The 16,609-nt window shown below is 41.1% G+C and overlaps 1 protein-coding gene across 4 annotated transcripts; it reads right to left on the bottom strand.

The window, feature by feature from the left end:
• Positions 1-208: 208 nt before the first annotated feature.
• On the bottom strand, positions 209-6,964 carry CLN8 (CLN8 transmembrane ER and ERGIC protein). 4 transcript variants are annotated; one of them, XM_063150732.1, is made up of 4 exons: positions 6,863-6,964; positions 6,027-6,099; positions 4,926-5,564; positions 209-4,526 (listed from the first exon to the last, which is right to left on the bottom strand). In XM_063150732.1, the coding sequence occupies exons 3-4, from the start codon at positions 5,511-5,513 to the stop codon at positions 4,212-4,214; spliced, it is 903 nt and encodes a 300-aa protein (XP_063006802.1). In that variant the 5' UTR covers positions 5,514-5,564; positions 6,027-6,099; positions 6,863-6,964; the 3' UTR covers positions 209-4,211. The 4 variants fall into 4 exon arrangements, with proteins under 4 accessions (XP_063006802.1, XP_063006801.1, XP_063006804.1 ...); XM_063150731.1 differs by having other exon boundaries at positions 6,825-6,957; XM_063150734.1 differs by lacking the exon at positions 6,027-6,099 and having other exon boundaries at positions 6,863-6,958.
• Between the last annotated feature and the right edge of the window lie 9,645 nt (positions 6,965-16,609).

A 16,609-nucleotide genomic window follows, 5' to 3' on the forward strand; every position in this document is an offset into this window, starting at 1 on the left:
ATAACACATGAAACGCCGGTGAAGGGACATTGGTTTACAAGATTTTTATAGCTGTTTCCATGAATATGACATTACCTTTGTCACATTTAGCCTTTCAAAATAAATCATTTTAGTGCATGCACTGCAAAAACTGTTTAAGCTACAAAGAGCAAGTAAAAAATAACAGGCATTATTTTAATCAGGAAATGAAAATCACAATAGACAGCTATTCAATAAAATACTTTTATTTATGTACAGTGTAAAGATGCTTTTCAACAAACATTATATTGTACAAGAGCAGACTTAAGTTTGCTTAATACTTTTAAATCCACTTTAAGGGGGAGTCTCCCTGAGGTTAAAGAAGGTTTCTTATAATAACATGGATTAAATATTGATGTGATATGTAATCAGGAAAACACAGAAACACTCTGAAAGATTTGCACATGGATATTTAGTGGAAGATGGGCCTGACAGCATGTATTGAAAACTACTAGACAAAAATGTCACAGTGGTAATGTGACTCCAAGATCATGACCAGTACTGCAAGTAAGAATAAAAATTTAAAAATGTTGGGTTCAAGGGGGAAAACAATGAGAAGTTTTGGAAAAAAAAAATAGGCTAGAAATGGAGGAAAACACAAACTGTGATGTATGAATGTTGTATGAAGATGTAAGAACCAGATGACTGGACAAGCACGTCAGATCAGAAACCTTTCTTTAAAAAGAAATAAAAACCACACCAAATCAACTGAACACCATTATCCCCACCACAGTTTGCTGATTTGGGTTTTTGTTGTTTGGGTTTAAAAAAAAAAAAAGCTTCAGAAAGGTGACACGAACACCACTCCTCAAATAAGCTTGTTCAACAAGAAAGCAGAGCCAAGTCCCTAGCAGTCACCTTGGCAAACAAATAATTCACCCAAATTCATGTTATGCAATTTTTCCAAATCCACAGCAGCAAACTCTGTGACCCAATCCAACCACTATGGAAGCTGACTGAATTTTTCTAAATTGTGGTTTGTGGATAAGGCTGTGTGAGAAGGCCCAACAGGACTGGGATTAATTTCACTTCAACAAAATTTACAACCACATATGGCTACTCTACCTTTAGGCTGAAAAGGATCACTTAGTTATAGGTACCAAAACCCTCAGTTCAAGAACTTTCTCTGACTTGTTTCAGTGCAATGTGACTTCCACAATAATAAACCAGAAAATCCTCCTAAAGGGAGCAGTCAATAAACACTGAAGAATCCCAGAAGTCTGGGATTGGAAGAGACTTTACAGATTATCTACTTCCAACCCTCCTGCTGTAGGCAAGGACACCTTCCACTACCCCAGGTTGTTCAAAGCCCCCATTCAACCTCACCCTGAACACTTCCAGAGATGGAGCATCCACAATTTCTCTGGGCAACCTGTTCCAGTGCCTCACCACCCTCATGGGGAACAATTTCTTCCTAATATAATCTAACTCTCCCCTCTTTTAGTTTCAAGTCATTACCATTGTCCCATCACTCACTATATGCCCTTATAAAAGGTCCTTTTATACTCAAGTATAACAAAAGAGGCTCTGTAACAGAACTGGTAACTCCAACACATGAAAAGGCCATGAAAAGGATGAAGAAGAAAGGTTGTCTGTATTTTTGCTGTGTTGTATTCCTAGCTGGACTGTAAAGTACTCTTAAACCAACAGAAATAAAATAAGTGCTGGTATTTGCTTTATTGCACAGCTTTGTGGTTCTAGCAGGTCTAGCAGTGTTTAGGTTCACAGGGGCTCTAAAGTATCATTCATTATATAGTTAAGACATGCAAACCCTTACAGTCTTTTTGGGAAAAAACTAGGATGCAAACTAAAAAACTGCATTATGATGTTAAAAACATAATTTTAATGAAAGATTTAAAATTCAATTAATAAAGTTATACACATTAATAATATAAAATATTAAACTTTAGACATCAGGTGCTATGACATAAATTTCCACCTGTCTTTTTTCAATCTCAACTCACTACTAACCCCCACCCTCCATATTCTTTAATTTTACCATGTCGGGACTTCACATTCTTTAGCCAGCCACTGTAAGAATTACACACTCATCCCAAACTTCTTCTGATGTTTCCATTTTCTATTAGGATTCTTCTGAATTCTGTGGCTGGGATTTTAAAACTTATTACCTTGTTTTATTGAATCCAAACCTTCAAGTTTTAAGCTTCATAGAGTACATCATCATTCTGATACCTGATGACTTATTCTCTGCCTTTCTCCCTGGACCTCCTGCAAGTGAGGTTTGGATTCTGCAAGATATGCATTCAGATAATTTTTCCATAGCCAAGGAATTCATCCCTCTGGTTTCTTCCAAAGTGCTTTTAACATTACTCTACCACATACAACTGCTTCAGACAGGTACACCATTTCAAACTTCTGAGAACCCTTTTTACCATAGGATGGTGCCCAGGCAGGCAACACTGCAACTTCATTCTGCCCAGCTTAAAAATAAGATCGCTCCAAATTTAGATTTTATCTATTAAATAGCAGCACAATATCAGACAGGGTTGCTGTGTAAAATTACTGTGATCCTCTCAGCCTGGTTTTGAATGGGCAACTTCAGATATTCACCACTTCATCATTATCAACAAGATCTGCCTATGTATTTGTGACCTAAAGAAAGAAGATTGCTCCCCATCACAGAACAGCAATTCAACTCTCGGCTCACACAGAGTGAATTAGGGAACACAGCAACCCAACTCCTTTCAATCAGAACAAATGAAAGACATTCCCACCAAAATGGGGCTGTTTACACCAAAGTCTGCTTCCCTCATACATTTAAAACAATATGCTCCACCACAGATCAGTTCACAGTCTCTAATTGTAGAGATGATGTAAAATTGCTTGATGTAAAATTCTTCACAGCTTGGGCAGTCTTAATGCTTTGGGAAATAAATCTGTGTAGCAGTCATGTTACAGAGAGTTCCAATTAACCAAATTTTAAAATCTCATTTGTTCCGGGCACCAAAACGAATAGCCCGTCATTCTCCTACCACTAGGTGTCACTGTCTTCTATCGTGATCTTTATCCAGGAACCATCAAACCAGTATCTCAAGTGGGAGAACATCAGTCACCATTCGTCCCTATCTAAAGAGCAACCCAGTTTCTCAGGTAAAGGAAAGATTTTTGTGATGTGGCCGATAAAGTGCAAAGGATTGTTAGTGTTGCTTGGTATGTTCTTTAAAGTTAAATAAAAATATTAAACCAACCAAACTCCTACAGGGGGTGATACAGGCTTTCCTCCATCAAGGAATCACCTCAGATTCTGAAACCATCTGAAACTAAGTGCATTCCCAAAAATGAGAGGAACCCTAACAGAAGCACTAGTGAACAAACTGCATGACCCCTCACACGGGACATACAAACAAAATAATTTTACTAATCAAGCAGCATTTTTTTCAAGGATGACACAGAGTCACCTTCTGGTGTTAGCACTTGTATTTCATTGATTTAAAGTCCAGAAGGGGCCACTATGATTATCTACCAAACCCCACATATGGCAAATGCGTGCATCTCCACATGGATGGTTTTGGTGGATATAAACTCCTCCCATACTGAGGGCAACCTGGAAACAACAACTTTGACAGCAAACACTCAATTATTTTCCTTGTTTCTTAAGTGTGCTTAAAAGAAAAAAAGAACAAAAAACAATACCCAAAAAATCCCAAACCCAGAAACCAACCAACAAAAAAACCCAAACCTGGGCCACAACTGCATTCTGCCACTGACCAGTTCTGCCACTTGGAATGATTCACTGGCACAGGAATTAGGTACCCATGCATACCTAACTTGGATCATAATTGATCTTAATACACAATTTAACATAATTTTCAGTATCTCTACCATATGTTAAATAGGATTCAAGCTAAACTTGATTCAAGCTGAGCTTAATAGATGACTTACTGTAAAGCATTAGGAAAAAAACCATGCACTAGGGAGCACATCACTGCTAAATTAAGAAATACTGTCCAACCTGACAAATTGTTGATGTAATTCATAATGAGGGTTGAAGTTCTTATATGTATACACATAATAAACACAAACAATGCTTTTCAACACTTGTGATGCACTCAGAGTGCTACCAGCAACGAGTCACTGCATCAAAGAGCTTCTTGCAAAATCTACTTCACGTGCAAAGAATGGCTTTGCATTGTATTCTTCTGTTACCCTGCTGGGAAACTATTGTTTAAGTGCTATATCCTCTTCTTTTCATGTGTTTCACCATTCAATTTTCCATTTTCCACTGCTTTATTTTCAAAGTTCCAGTCAGTTGGGCTGAGGAGTTGCTGAGTTTTTTTGTATGTCCAGTATGGGTTAAGTATTAGTGTAACAGCAAACAATCCCGAGAATAAAACAATAAAGTGAAGAAGTCCCAGGTTTTCTACAATGGAACTCCAGTTGAAAATGCACACCCACCACATGTGGTAGGTGAGAATCATGCGGCAGTGGAACAGGTGGATCATCACCCACTGGTTTGCCTTCCAGAAAAAGGTGTTAGCACGGCCAGCCTAGAAAAACAAGAACACAAAGTATGCAGAAGTGAAACTGTTGCTTCAAGATAAGGAACTGAGGAATCTACAGAACTAATACAAATACCCAGCTTTCATATACAAACACTCTCGGGCATTTTTTCCTCATAGTGCAATGTTACTCACATATATATAATGGAATCTTAAACTTGGTATGGATCTATACCACCCCACTGTGCACACAGCAGCACACAAACCGACCTGGAGGCCTGCAAAAAGTGCCATGATGACAAGGCAGATATGACAATAACACAGGTACCAGTTGGGTAAATGCAGTTTTGATGAAAAACTATCCCAACAAACCTCACAGATTATCTACGGACAAGTGGAACACGTGAAAACTGTAACAAACATAATCTGAAATTATCACATTCTTACCTTCAGAAGCATCCAGGAAATGCATGTGGAGGGAGTACTCATCTCCAGCAACATTCCCATCAAAGGCAGATAGTGTCCAGATGTCACATTAATTACTAAACCAGCCAAGCCACCAAAAGCAAGCAAATGGTGAACTACTAAGAAAACATCAAATGTTCTAAAAATAATGTTGGACACGTGAACTGCTACATTTTCAAGCAAGAAAAATCCAGCTGCTATTAAACAGTTAAACCAACTCCACTTTTGCTGTGAATAGACTTTGTCAGCATAAAAAACAGGATCTATGAGCAAAGCCCATAACCCAGCAACACAACTCTGAAGTCCAAAGACACCTCGTGTGACTGCCATATTCCAGAACACCTTCTCCTTTGCAGACAAGGCACGGTAAGTGGTACTTCTCCAGGAAGACAACCAGTGAGACAGAAGAAATACTCCCAAGTAGATAAAAAAACCAGCGGCTAAAAATGTCAAACGAATTTCCCATAAGAGATAGTCCCAGTCAAAAACAGTCCCAAACACTGGATCATCATTTGTAGGATTCATTTCTTCTCTCTGGACACTTCTCATCCCCACTATAGTCTCCTTCATGCCTATTTAGCCTCTGCTATTATGCAAACCAGTAAGCATGAACTCTTCCATCTGGAACAAGGATAAAAACATTTCATGAATTTTGAAGTACGCTCATATATATAGACTCAAAACCATAGAGGGCTCACATCCACTGCAGTTATGACTTTGGTCCTGCTGCTGTTAGGCACAGTCATCCCAAAGACAGGGAGACAGATAAAAAAACATAAGCAACAAGATTCCCAACTGGCCCGTGAAGTCCCTACTAGTTCAAAGTAATGCACTGAAGCAAAAGCAGAAGAGGGTCAAGTAGAAAGGCAAGAAAGAGGAAAAGAAAATACAAGAAGCAAACCCTGTTTTGTTGCTTATGAAACTTTTATTTCAACAGCATTGCACAGTTATTGTCCTACTCCCCTGCTTTTCCCACACTGATTTTACAGCATTTGCTATAGCTTTGGGTGCAATTCAGAATCTCAAATACAGATCCAGGATATAAAACCACAGAAAACTAATGCAGTAAGGGGGACCACTTACACCAAAAAGGGGCTGTAATGATCATGGCTCAAAACAAGACTCTGCAATCAGTTTCTGAACATTAAGCCTCTTTCTGAAAAAAAAAATAAAAAAATGGAAAAAGAGTATGGAATGCAGACAAGCAACACTCTTACATATTATTAGCAACATCAGTGTAATTAGCTGAACAGCCCAGCATTAAGTGCCTCAAGTTGTCTGAAACTTCCTGAACACACCGTAGTTCAAAAACAAAGGCTTGTGGGGAGGGAAAAGCCAGATAATACTGAAATATTTGAACTCCAGCTCGTTTGATGAACCATATAGGTGATATGAGCACGACCACCACCCCCGCCGCAGCCTGTGAGTGCTGAGCACCACTCTGCGTTTGCACTCAGGTGAACGCAAGCGAAAAGGCCGCAAAGACCACCGAGGGCAGGGCGAGAGCTCCCGCCGTGCTTCAGCAGACAGCAAATGCCGCCACCACCGTACCCGCGCTGCCCTACTCGCCCTGCCCCTTGCCCGCAGGTGCCCCGCTACAAGGAGGGCATGGCCGGGAGCCCCGAAGGCCCTTCCTCACCCCACGGCATCACGGCTGGAGACACCGACTCTAAGTCCCAGCAGCCCTCCCACTGCCCTCAGGGAAAACCAGGGCAAAACACCCCAACCCCACAGCAGGACCAGGCCCTGAACAGCGACCCACTGCCGCAAGCCCTGGCTCTAGCCGGGCCGTGCCAGCTCCTCCGGCCCCGCACAGACACGGCACCGACGCCCCTCGTAACCTTCCCCAGCCCCCGGGGCCGCCGAGCCCCTCACGCACACCTGGGGACCGGCTCCGACGCACAAACCCCGCTCCTCACCCACAGCGCTGCCCGCAGTGACGGCACGGCCCTTCCCGGCTCCGGGACTGCCCTGCCCGTTCCCCCAGGAGCTCCCGGCCCGGTCCGACCCGCCCCGGGAGGCCCCGACCCGGCTCGACCCGCCGGTCCCTCAGCACCGCCCGCCGCCGCCGGGCGCTCTCTGCGCACGCGCCGCCGTCAGCAGCAACCACCGGGCGCGGCGGGACGGGGGAGGGAGGCGCGGCCGTACCACTCGGGCAGGGGGAGCCTGTTTGATCCGTGCCTGAGGGCAGCGCTGAGCGCCGCCTCCGCGGAGAGGGCGACGCCTGCTCAGCGAGATCGATGTAAAACACAAATATCAGCGGTGCCATAGCCAGCACTTAGCTATAATTATCCAGTTTCATTAAAGACAGCAAGTTATGAAATGGATGTCAATGGTGTTCTGCTACATGATTCTCTTCATATTTGTGACGGCTGATGTTGTCATCCCAGTGAGTCAGGGTGAATCTCCCGCGGTCACTGAAACTGCCCCGGGAGGGTTCCTCGGCCGTGTGACAGCCCCGCACCCTGGTGTACTTTGTCTTCAACAGCAGAGACTGGCAGGGACCCTGGATTTTGCCAGGGAAACACTCAGTCCCACAACGAATCAGGTGATTCCTCAAAAAGGCGACCAAAAGAGACAAAATCAAACCACAACTTCTGTCACATGGAAGATTGGCCTAGAACAGCTGAAATCCTAACCTGGGTCTACGTATGATGAGAGACCAGAGCTGGAAAATCTGCACCAGCAGTCTGACAGGTTCTTGGTTTCCAGACAGGGAGAGGGAAGTGCTGCCATTCTCTGTGGAAAACTGGGTTTTTCAAACCCTGCTTCAAATGCACGCATGCCCAATTCCCAGGAACTCTTTAGACAAGTACTAGTTAGTTCAGGTGAACCTTAGCATACCTTAGTGTCATAGCAATAATTAAATACTGCATGTGGTATCAAATCAGTAGCTCCTTTTTATTTACAAATACACAGGTACCTGATGATAGTTGAAAGTGTCTTTAGTTTTAACATTTTTGTTTTCATTGTTCCCCAAGTCAAAGTGTCATAATCCCAAGTCCTCTCCTGCTCCCTGTGCTTCCAGAGGCAGACTGGACCCCTCTCGGAGGTGTGAGGGCCCCTAAAAGGTAGGCTTGGGAGATGGGTATGGGGACACAAGGCCAGCCAGTGACACCTTCAGTGAGAGGAGAGCCTACTGTCTGTGCAGAGACTGCAGGACATCTGCAGTAGGATTTTATGTGTAAGTGGTGGGGATACAGAATATGGCCAACCTGTGCTTCCATTGCCATTCACAGTGACTTATGTGGTTTAGGACCAAGTTGAGAAAGGAGTTTCAAACCTATAATCAAATTAATCCATCCATTGCAGAAAACTGTTTCTCCTGTAAACATTTGCCTTGGATATGTAATGGCAGAAAAGTCCACAAGAAGCCACTCTGAATTCTGCCTTTTGAAGTGGCAGCAGAGGGGATGTTTCTGTCTGCAGGAAACATGGTGTGATGGGGCCAGAAGTTATCTGTAGCAAAAGAAAAGGGATGGAGATTGGAAGAAAACCTGCCTGTTGAGGCTATTCTCTGATCATTTTATAGCTCTTTGTCATCCTTTAAGTAGCATATGAAGGAACTCAAGTTACTGCCTAAGGTTATTTTCATTTATATTTTAATTCCAGAGTACCAAACACTTGTAGTCAGTGTATGTTGAAGTCATATGATCATGAATAAAACCTGAGCTGGTAATCTTCCTAACAGAGGATAAAAAGTCTACTGCTGATTTAAAAGCCAAGACCTCACTGACTCCTTAAAATGCTTTAGCCCTCTGCTCCCAAAGTTTTAGAAAAGCTCACACATTTACAGACATTGATTCATGCATATATGTACAACTTGTTTTGACCTGTCATGTAATCCTGTATTTCCGTGACATGCTTCTTGAATTCTCTTTCCAAACTGAAATTTACACCTTCTTCACCTACTAATCTACAATCTGGGTTCAAATCTATGGGAGATTTACTACTAATTGTGAGAGCTTTGGTTTAAGTCTGTGGGAGGCTGACTGCATGCTTGCCTCAAGGAACGCTGTGGCAATACCAAATGTGTAATCTTGGTTTTTTCAATGCTTTACACACACTCTCAAAGTTCTTCTGATTCTTGTCCAACAAGTACTTATGCAGTATTCCTAGATGCAAATCACAATTGTTAAACTGAGCACTTTGAACATGCTTATTTAAGGCCTTTTTCCTCTTAGCTAGTAGGAAGTATACTTGACTTTTTTTAGAAAACCTGTATTACAAGGCTTTCGTGTGTGCCATGGATCCAGAATATCTTTACATTGCATAACATGTTCACCTACCTAGACTGCTATGCTTTCCTCAGTACTGGGAGATCTGCACAAACTCTTTTTGCATTTCACTTATAGTCAGTTTTAAATAAATTAATCAACTCCTTATGCTTCAGAACAGACAGTGAAAATAGTTGCCTTGAAACACTTGATTGTCTTGAAATTTTAAACAGTTCAGATTTGCTGACCGTCTACACTTTGAGCTACCAGCTATGCCTGCCTGCTTGAATCTTTCCAGATAATGGAAGTGATATAGAAAAAACAGAGATTCTTTACTCAGTCCCTCTCAAGGTTATCCCCCATTTCTGTTTGTGAACATTCCATGAAAATGCTGGAGGTATACAATCACTGTTCAGTAGTGTTGGATAGCTCAGTTTCACTCCAAAAGCTCTGTTACATGTTGACAAAGTTCAGGATATTACTCATTCCCATGCCAAACCTGTGACATTTGGCTGTTCCTTGTCTACTGCTTGGTTGGATCACACCAAAGACAGCCTTTGGGCAATTATTCATTTGCTATTTCTTCTTTTCTCATTCTTTTAATTCAATTTAAGGCAAGATACCCTCTCCTTTTTTTTCTAATCCTAATTTATTTCTATTTAAATACAAGACACTCTCAAGGTCTCTCGTGCTTGGTCCAACCATTTGTGTCATGAATTTATCTGAATCTGAAATTCTCTCTTCTGCTGGCTCTATAGTTTATCTGTGAGTAACCCATTGCAGTTTTACCTCTTCTTTGTCTCTTTAAGTCCATACCAGACTTGTTAGTCTCTTTCTGTTTTGCAAGCTTCCCTTTATATTCTGTGCACCGTAAGCATGTCTGTTGAGTCATTGCTTAAATTTATTTAATCTTTGGGTTTTTCTCCCTCTCTTCACTACCTCTGTCTAGTCAATGCCTCTTTATGGTCCTGTCTGAGGATCTTCACCTTCTGCTGCCCAGCATCACTGGTGTCACCTAGTTTTATGCCATAAGAATAAAAAGTAAGAATAATACCAACTGTATTCAGTCCTGGACTTAAGTTCCTCAGTTGCTTCTGGCTGGCTTCAGGTAAGTACCATGAGGTGATGATAAGATCTTGGGTTTGCAGTTGAACTTTTTTCTTCCTCCCTCACCAAACGACATGTCTTAACAATGTTTGCTGGAGCAAGTTATTCTGCCTTAGTATTTATGCTGTTGCTTCACAGCTGTAGTCATGAAGGTTAGTCTTAACTGGTGTTTCAGGTTGACCCAGAATGTCTAGTCCTTCTTTCTCCTTTCTCACACAGTTCCATCCAGTGTCTCTTCAGGTATCAAAGGAAAAGACTGTGTCTGTCTCCTGGAATACATGCTTATCATTCTGGAGCTTTATTAAGCTTCAAGTAGTCTCACCTGAATAGAAACTAGGGGATTTGCCAGCAAGTAAAATGGTGTTTGTCAAATGAGAGCAGCCAGTGGTGGGCTTACCAGTGGGTCTCTAGCAAGGGTTAGATCTCAGGTATCTCCTCAGACCATCTTTTATGTGTAGACAGCTACAGTTACTGTAAAAATTATCCAAGGTGAAATTAAGGACCGTACAATTACTGTGTGGCAACAGTAGGCAGAAATGAGGAACATTTCTGTGGCCTCAGTCAGTAACATGACAAGTTTAATTTTGAGGATTTCAGCAAAATGACAGCAAATCCATCATACTAAGAAGATTCTGAACAGCTTAAATGGTTTCTTGCAATAAGCAGCCCATAAGAAGTAAAGAAGATGGAAGGTCATCATTTTTTTTTCTTGTTTTCAGCTTGATCCCAAGTGGAAACGTTCAGTTATTTCACAAATAGCAGTACTATGTGACAATTACAATTAGAATAAATCTTAGAAATTGAAAGGAAAATAATTTTTGTTACAGCATTTTGCTAGGAATAGTTGGAAAAAATGTATGTTTAAAGCAACAGGTGTGAACATGCTGCTTTTATTGCAGGTTACTCTAGACCTGCAAAAGATGGATTTTTTTTTTAATTTAGTCTATTTAAATTTGTTTAGAATAAGAAGATTCTTACCATTTACTTAATGAATTTCTAAAAATAAATTCTATACATATTAATGTTAGTAAACAGCAGTTACATTGTCTCTTTTAATCCTTAATACAGATTTTCATTTAACTAAGCCTGTGGAGCTACAAAATCTCCCTAATACCCCCTTTCTCCTTAAAGCTAGGTTTACATGCAGTGGTCAGGAGTCAAGTATTTCATGTCTGCCACAAATCTGTCAGTGTTAAATGAGCCTAGAGCTTTCCTCGGTCTGCTATTTACTACATTGGTGTGAAGTGCTGAAACAGCAGGCATCATCCATCACACGACCACTGAACTGATTTATACCAGTTTGTGGTCAGACCCTGTGTGGGCTTTTCCCATTTCTTTGTATTCCATTCTTCCCAAATTTCCACTTTGAGTAAAGAGTAAACTGGCCTTTTCACTGTTTTGCTGGACTCTTGCATACTGCAGTAGGTTCATGACATAGTTTAATGTGAAAGGTAAGATTTAAGGCCTTTCATTCACAAATCATATTCACAGAGGGAAAATAATGTATTTCAGGGGTGAGAAGGAACATGTCTTAGAGTATTACAGCGTCCTGAGTGGGTCGCTGCTGGTGAGAGAGAGACGAGAATCTTGTTTCTTGATCAGAAGGCTGGATTTATTGATATATGATATATAATGCATTATAACTATACTAAATAGAATAAAGAGAGAGGTTTGCAGAGCTGCTAGGCTAAGAATAGAAAGAAAAGAATCTCTAACAAAGTTGTGTCCAAGGACTCTGTCCCTAGCTTGTTCCTTGTGATTGGCCCTTAATTATAAACATGGGAGCATGAACTAATCACCAATCAAAATAGGTGCATCCTATCGCATTCCACAGCAGCTGATAACAATTGTTTATGTTCTCTTCTGAGGCCTCAGCCCTCCAGAAGACACAGAAATCTGAAAGAAAGGATTTCTGTGAAAAAATGTCTGCGACATCAGAGAATTTTCTGCCAAGTTATCCTCTCCTCTTTCTTGCAAGCCTAATGAAAACCTCACTGAAATAAACCATAGCGGGTTATGGGTAAAACCCATTGTAGTAGCCTTTAAGAGTATTTTAAGGAAATTTAGAGGAAAACATACGATTAACAAATAATAACATTTTAAAGAAATGAGGTTTTATGTAATCTTACCCTTTGCACATCAGCTCACAAGAGATTTTTATATTATGTTTTGAACCAGTTGGCTGGTTTCATTCAAAGTAAATATGATCTGAAAAGTTTCATAGAAATCAGCAGAAAGGAACTCCCAGTTAGTACCCTGTGAAAAGAAAGGCTACATCACAAAACAAGAGTTCTTTGTCCTGTAACATCAATTACAGAGATAGCCCAAACTCAACATCACATCACCAGATTCACACACAGGGGCAGCTCATTCTGGAAATGGCTAAAGAAGGCAGAAGACCAGTGAGAATAACAAGTTATGAGAGAAATTTCTGATGGAAAAATCACAGGAAACAAATTTCCTTTACCTTCCTTCTCTCAAAACAATTTGATTTTTTGAATCATAATGGCCACTCAGAATCATGAACAAGTTTTTCAAGCTTTTTTCTCAGAAAAGTTGACACCCAACTTTATCAATATTTCAGTGGGATTCCTCACAGTGCACAAGTAAGTCTTTGTGGACTGAGGCTGTAATCTATTAAATCTATGTGTAAATATTTTGTCAGGTTCAAAGGGCAGTGCTGTGACATGGCCCTGCTGGTGAGCTGTGAGCTATGAAAGGAGACAGCTTTTAGTGGTCTGAAGGCTAAACTGGGCTCAGCTACATACCCACCCTTCTTCCTCTGGAAATGATGATGCTACAGCACAACACTCTATCTGTTCACTACATGTGTAGAGTGTGTTGTTTTCTGCTCCATCCATTTATTTCAGAAGGCTTAGGTGCTTGACAATACAGCACAAGGAAAATTAGAATATATTCAGCATAAGTTTACAGCTTCACACTGATCGACTCCTAAATAAAGCAGCCCTCAGTGAAATGATTAAGTTCTTACTAGGCACTATCTTCTCACTTCCACAGAACTTGACAACTTCCCTAAATGGGAAGTCAGCTGGTTTTCTTGTTCTTGAAAAAAGAATCCTCATTCTGTGAACATTTAACTGATGCTTAGCCTTCTTATGTCTTCCAACACATCATTTTGCAATCAATTATGTTAATAAAGGAAAAGCCCCTATGAAAATTATAGTAAAGGTCTTCTTTGTAATCAGAGTACATTTTTTTCCTATAAAGGTGACTGTCTGGACTGAAGTTGCTGTGTTTGTGAATTGACAGAAAAGTGATACCTGCTTATACAGGCTAGAGAAAACAATGGCCCTAGTTTTTTGCCAGTTATCTGGAAGAGAAGACTAAAATTCCCATGCATCAGGCTCATCTTTATGTATAAACATTCCAAATGAAATTAATGTCTAAAAAAAGGAGAACAAACTGAAGGCAAAAGAGGCCAGTTAATGAGTCAACACCTTTGTTAAAAGGAGACAGTTTTTACAGTGTCAGAGGTGCAGGATCTCTGCTGTTCCAGCACCTCCAGGGGACAGGCTATTAACAGAAACTAGATTTTAGCTGCCAAGTAATTCTATTTCTGATTTGGTCTTAAGGTAATTAAAGGTTTCATTATTAGCTCAGTTGGTTAGAACATGGTGCTAATAACACCAAGGTCACGGCTTTAATCCCTATATGAGCCATTCACTTGAGAGCTGGACTCAATGATCCTTGTGAGTGCTGTCCAACTCAGAGAATTCTGTGAAATAAAATGCCCCTCTGGAAATGTTTTTCACAGAAAGGGGTGAAATAGCTGCACAGAATGAAACCTTCCTTAAGGTCTTTTAGCAGGAGTATCTCACTTTTCCCTATAAAATGAAATCTAAATTTACCTACATGGCCAAAAATCAAACTGACAACCAGTCAGTGGGAGAGAGGAGGTGTACTCATGAAATCATTGTAGGAGAGTTTACTGAACATTCAGCCCTTCAGCACATAGAAAAGAACTCTACACTGACAGGGCAGATTTCCATTTGCTAAGGTTAAATTTCATTCTGCTGAAGGGACTGGATTTAAAACCATGTGCCAAAAGAATAAGATTAATCATTACCACTGCTGAAGAAGATAAACAAACAAACAAAAAAATACTGACTGCTTCAGAATGACAGGTTTCTGAGGAAATGTGATCATCAAAACCATATTGCAACAGCAGTAAGTAATAAAACTTCGCCTGAAGCCCAAACATAAGGATCCAGATTCTTATTTTACTCCATTTGATTAGTTATACATTCCCCAGTCTCCATTTTGTATTCAACACAGAGCTGGAACTGGTAGCTGGAAACAGCATGAAAGAAGTGAATACCTTGGCAATAGCAACAAATTGCATAAATTCAATCTATTAAATTAAGTTTTTGTGATTTGTTATTGTGACTTACAAACCCATAATCTATTACAGAAGGTGAATTTTTCATGAAGTGACCTGAAGAATGAAAATGACAAAATACTTTTAACTTCTTCCAAAGTAACAGTCAGGAATAAGTTCAAGTACTAATTGGTACCTCTGCATAACAGAATTCACAATATGATCACAGCCACTGTCTTCAGAAGTGAGTGGGAAGTGAATAAGAACAAAGAAGGGAGCTTTTAGAGGGCTCAATGGGCAAATTAAAATCCAGAATTAAGGGGGAGGAATGCATATGAGATTGGGATAAGTAGAAGCTGCCAGAGGAAAATCCTACTTTCTATTGTGCTCCTTGTTTTAGATGAGAAATCAAGCAAAACCAAGGCTGCTGCACATGTTCACTGCAAGATCTGGCTGTGGTGGCAGCAGCAGCTGCCTTCAGCTCACCACCCTTAATGTTGCAGTTTACTGCCCCTTCTAATCTGTTCCTGAGCTGCTTATACTCCTGTCCAGGCAAGCCAGGCTGCCTTGAGCAGTAACCCTTTTCTGACCTGTTGCAGTAAGCTCCAGGTAGGGAAGGAAGAATTCTGCAAATAGCTTTGGTAACAGCTGGGGTGGAACAAGGGTGCCTGGCAGCAGACCTGTCATGTCCTTTTGGCTGACACAGCCTGGAGCTGGAGAAGGAGTGCTCATTGTCTGGTTCTTCAAAACTAGTGGTGACTTCCATGACTGCCATTTGGCACAATTTGATATGCAAAAGATTCAGAAAGCACCAGCCCTTAATGGTAGAAAAAGTGGTGTAAGGGCTATACAAAGAGAAATCCTTGACCAAAGCTATATACCACAGACATTAAGTTAGGCCAAAGTGTTATATGACTATAACTGGCGAAAAAAATCAACCAAAAAAATTATACCAAATGCAAAATAGTGTATAATTTGACTAGAAGCAAGTTGTAACAGCCTTCTCCCAAATATAGAGTTGTTATTACTTATATGTGTCAGATGCAAGGCCAGTAGCTGTTAGCAAATATCTAAGGAAAGAGAAATTACAAACTGTAATAAAAGGATCAGATGAAATCATAGAATCAAAATATATTTGAAGCAACCTTAAAGATCATCTAGTTCCAACTCCCCCTGCCATGGGCAGGGGCACTCTTTGCTAAACCAAGCTGTTCAGATGTAGTGAGATGTCGGTTTCTCGGCTGTTTAGGTGACCAGGAAAGGCCCGGGGTGGCCTTGGACAGCCCGCGCTCCAAAGGACGAGGAGAGACTTCAGATCTTCTCTCGGTCTCGGTGTTTATTAATTGTTTATCTAAAAGATTTTCTTTCAGCCCAACAGAGAAATGGCACAGCAGCCAGCCATGAGCACACTGAGAGCCCCCGGGGCGGTCACCTATCTTTATACTCAAAATTACGTATACAATATTTATCATTTTTCCCCAATACCTTCTACCCTTATTAACCGGTGCACTTCTAGTAATAACCAATCCCAAAGTGCCACCATCACCACAGAAGATGGAGGCCAAGAAGAAGAAGAGGACACGCCCCAATTCCTCCATCTTACTTCTTTAGACCCCCCTGTACAGAAATCCTAAACCCTGTGTTTTACACTCTAATTAACTTATCCCTTCACCATTCACCCACTGAAATCCTCCCATCCTCATACAGGTGTCGTCTCCCGTGCAGGATCAAAGTCCAGCCACCAGACACTTCTGGCAACATTCCAGGACTCCCGAGCTCCCCAAGGGTGGTCTCGGCCACTCTGCACATCAGTCCTGAGGTGCTGAGATCCCACAGTGAGAGTCCCTGAGAGCCCCTGTAAAATCTATGTATTGGATAAGTGGGTCCCAGTTATTCTAAATGAGATACAGCTGCAAAGTCCTTAGTTGGGCAGCAGCTGTGGCTCGTGAAGGTAACTGGGATAAAAGGGGGTGGGTTGAGAGCCCAGAAGGAGCTCCTGTGAA

The sequence above is a fragment of the Melospiza melodia genome, chromosome 3, assembly GCF_035770615.1.
Source record: "Melospiza melodia melodia isolate bMelMel2 chromosome 3, bMelMel2.pri, whole genome shotgun sequence".
Lineage (NCBI taxonomy): Eukaryota > Metazoa > Chordata > Aves > Passeriformes > Passerellidae > Melospiza > Melospiza melodia.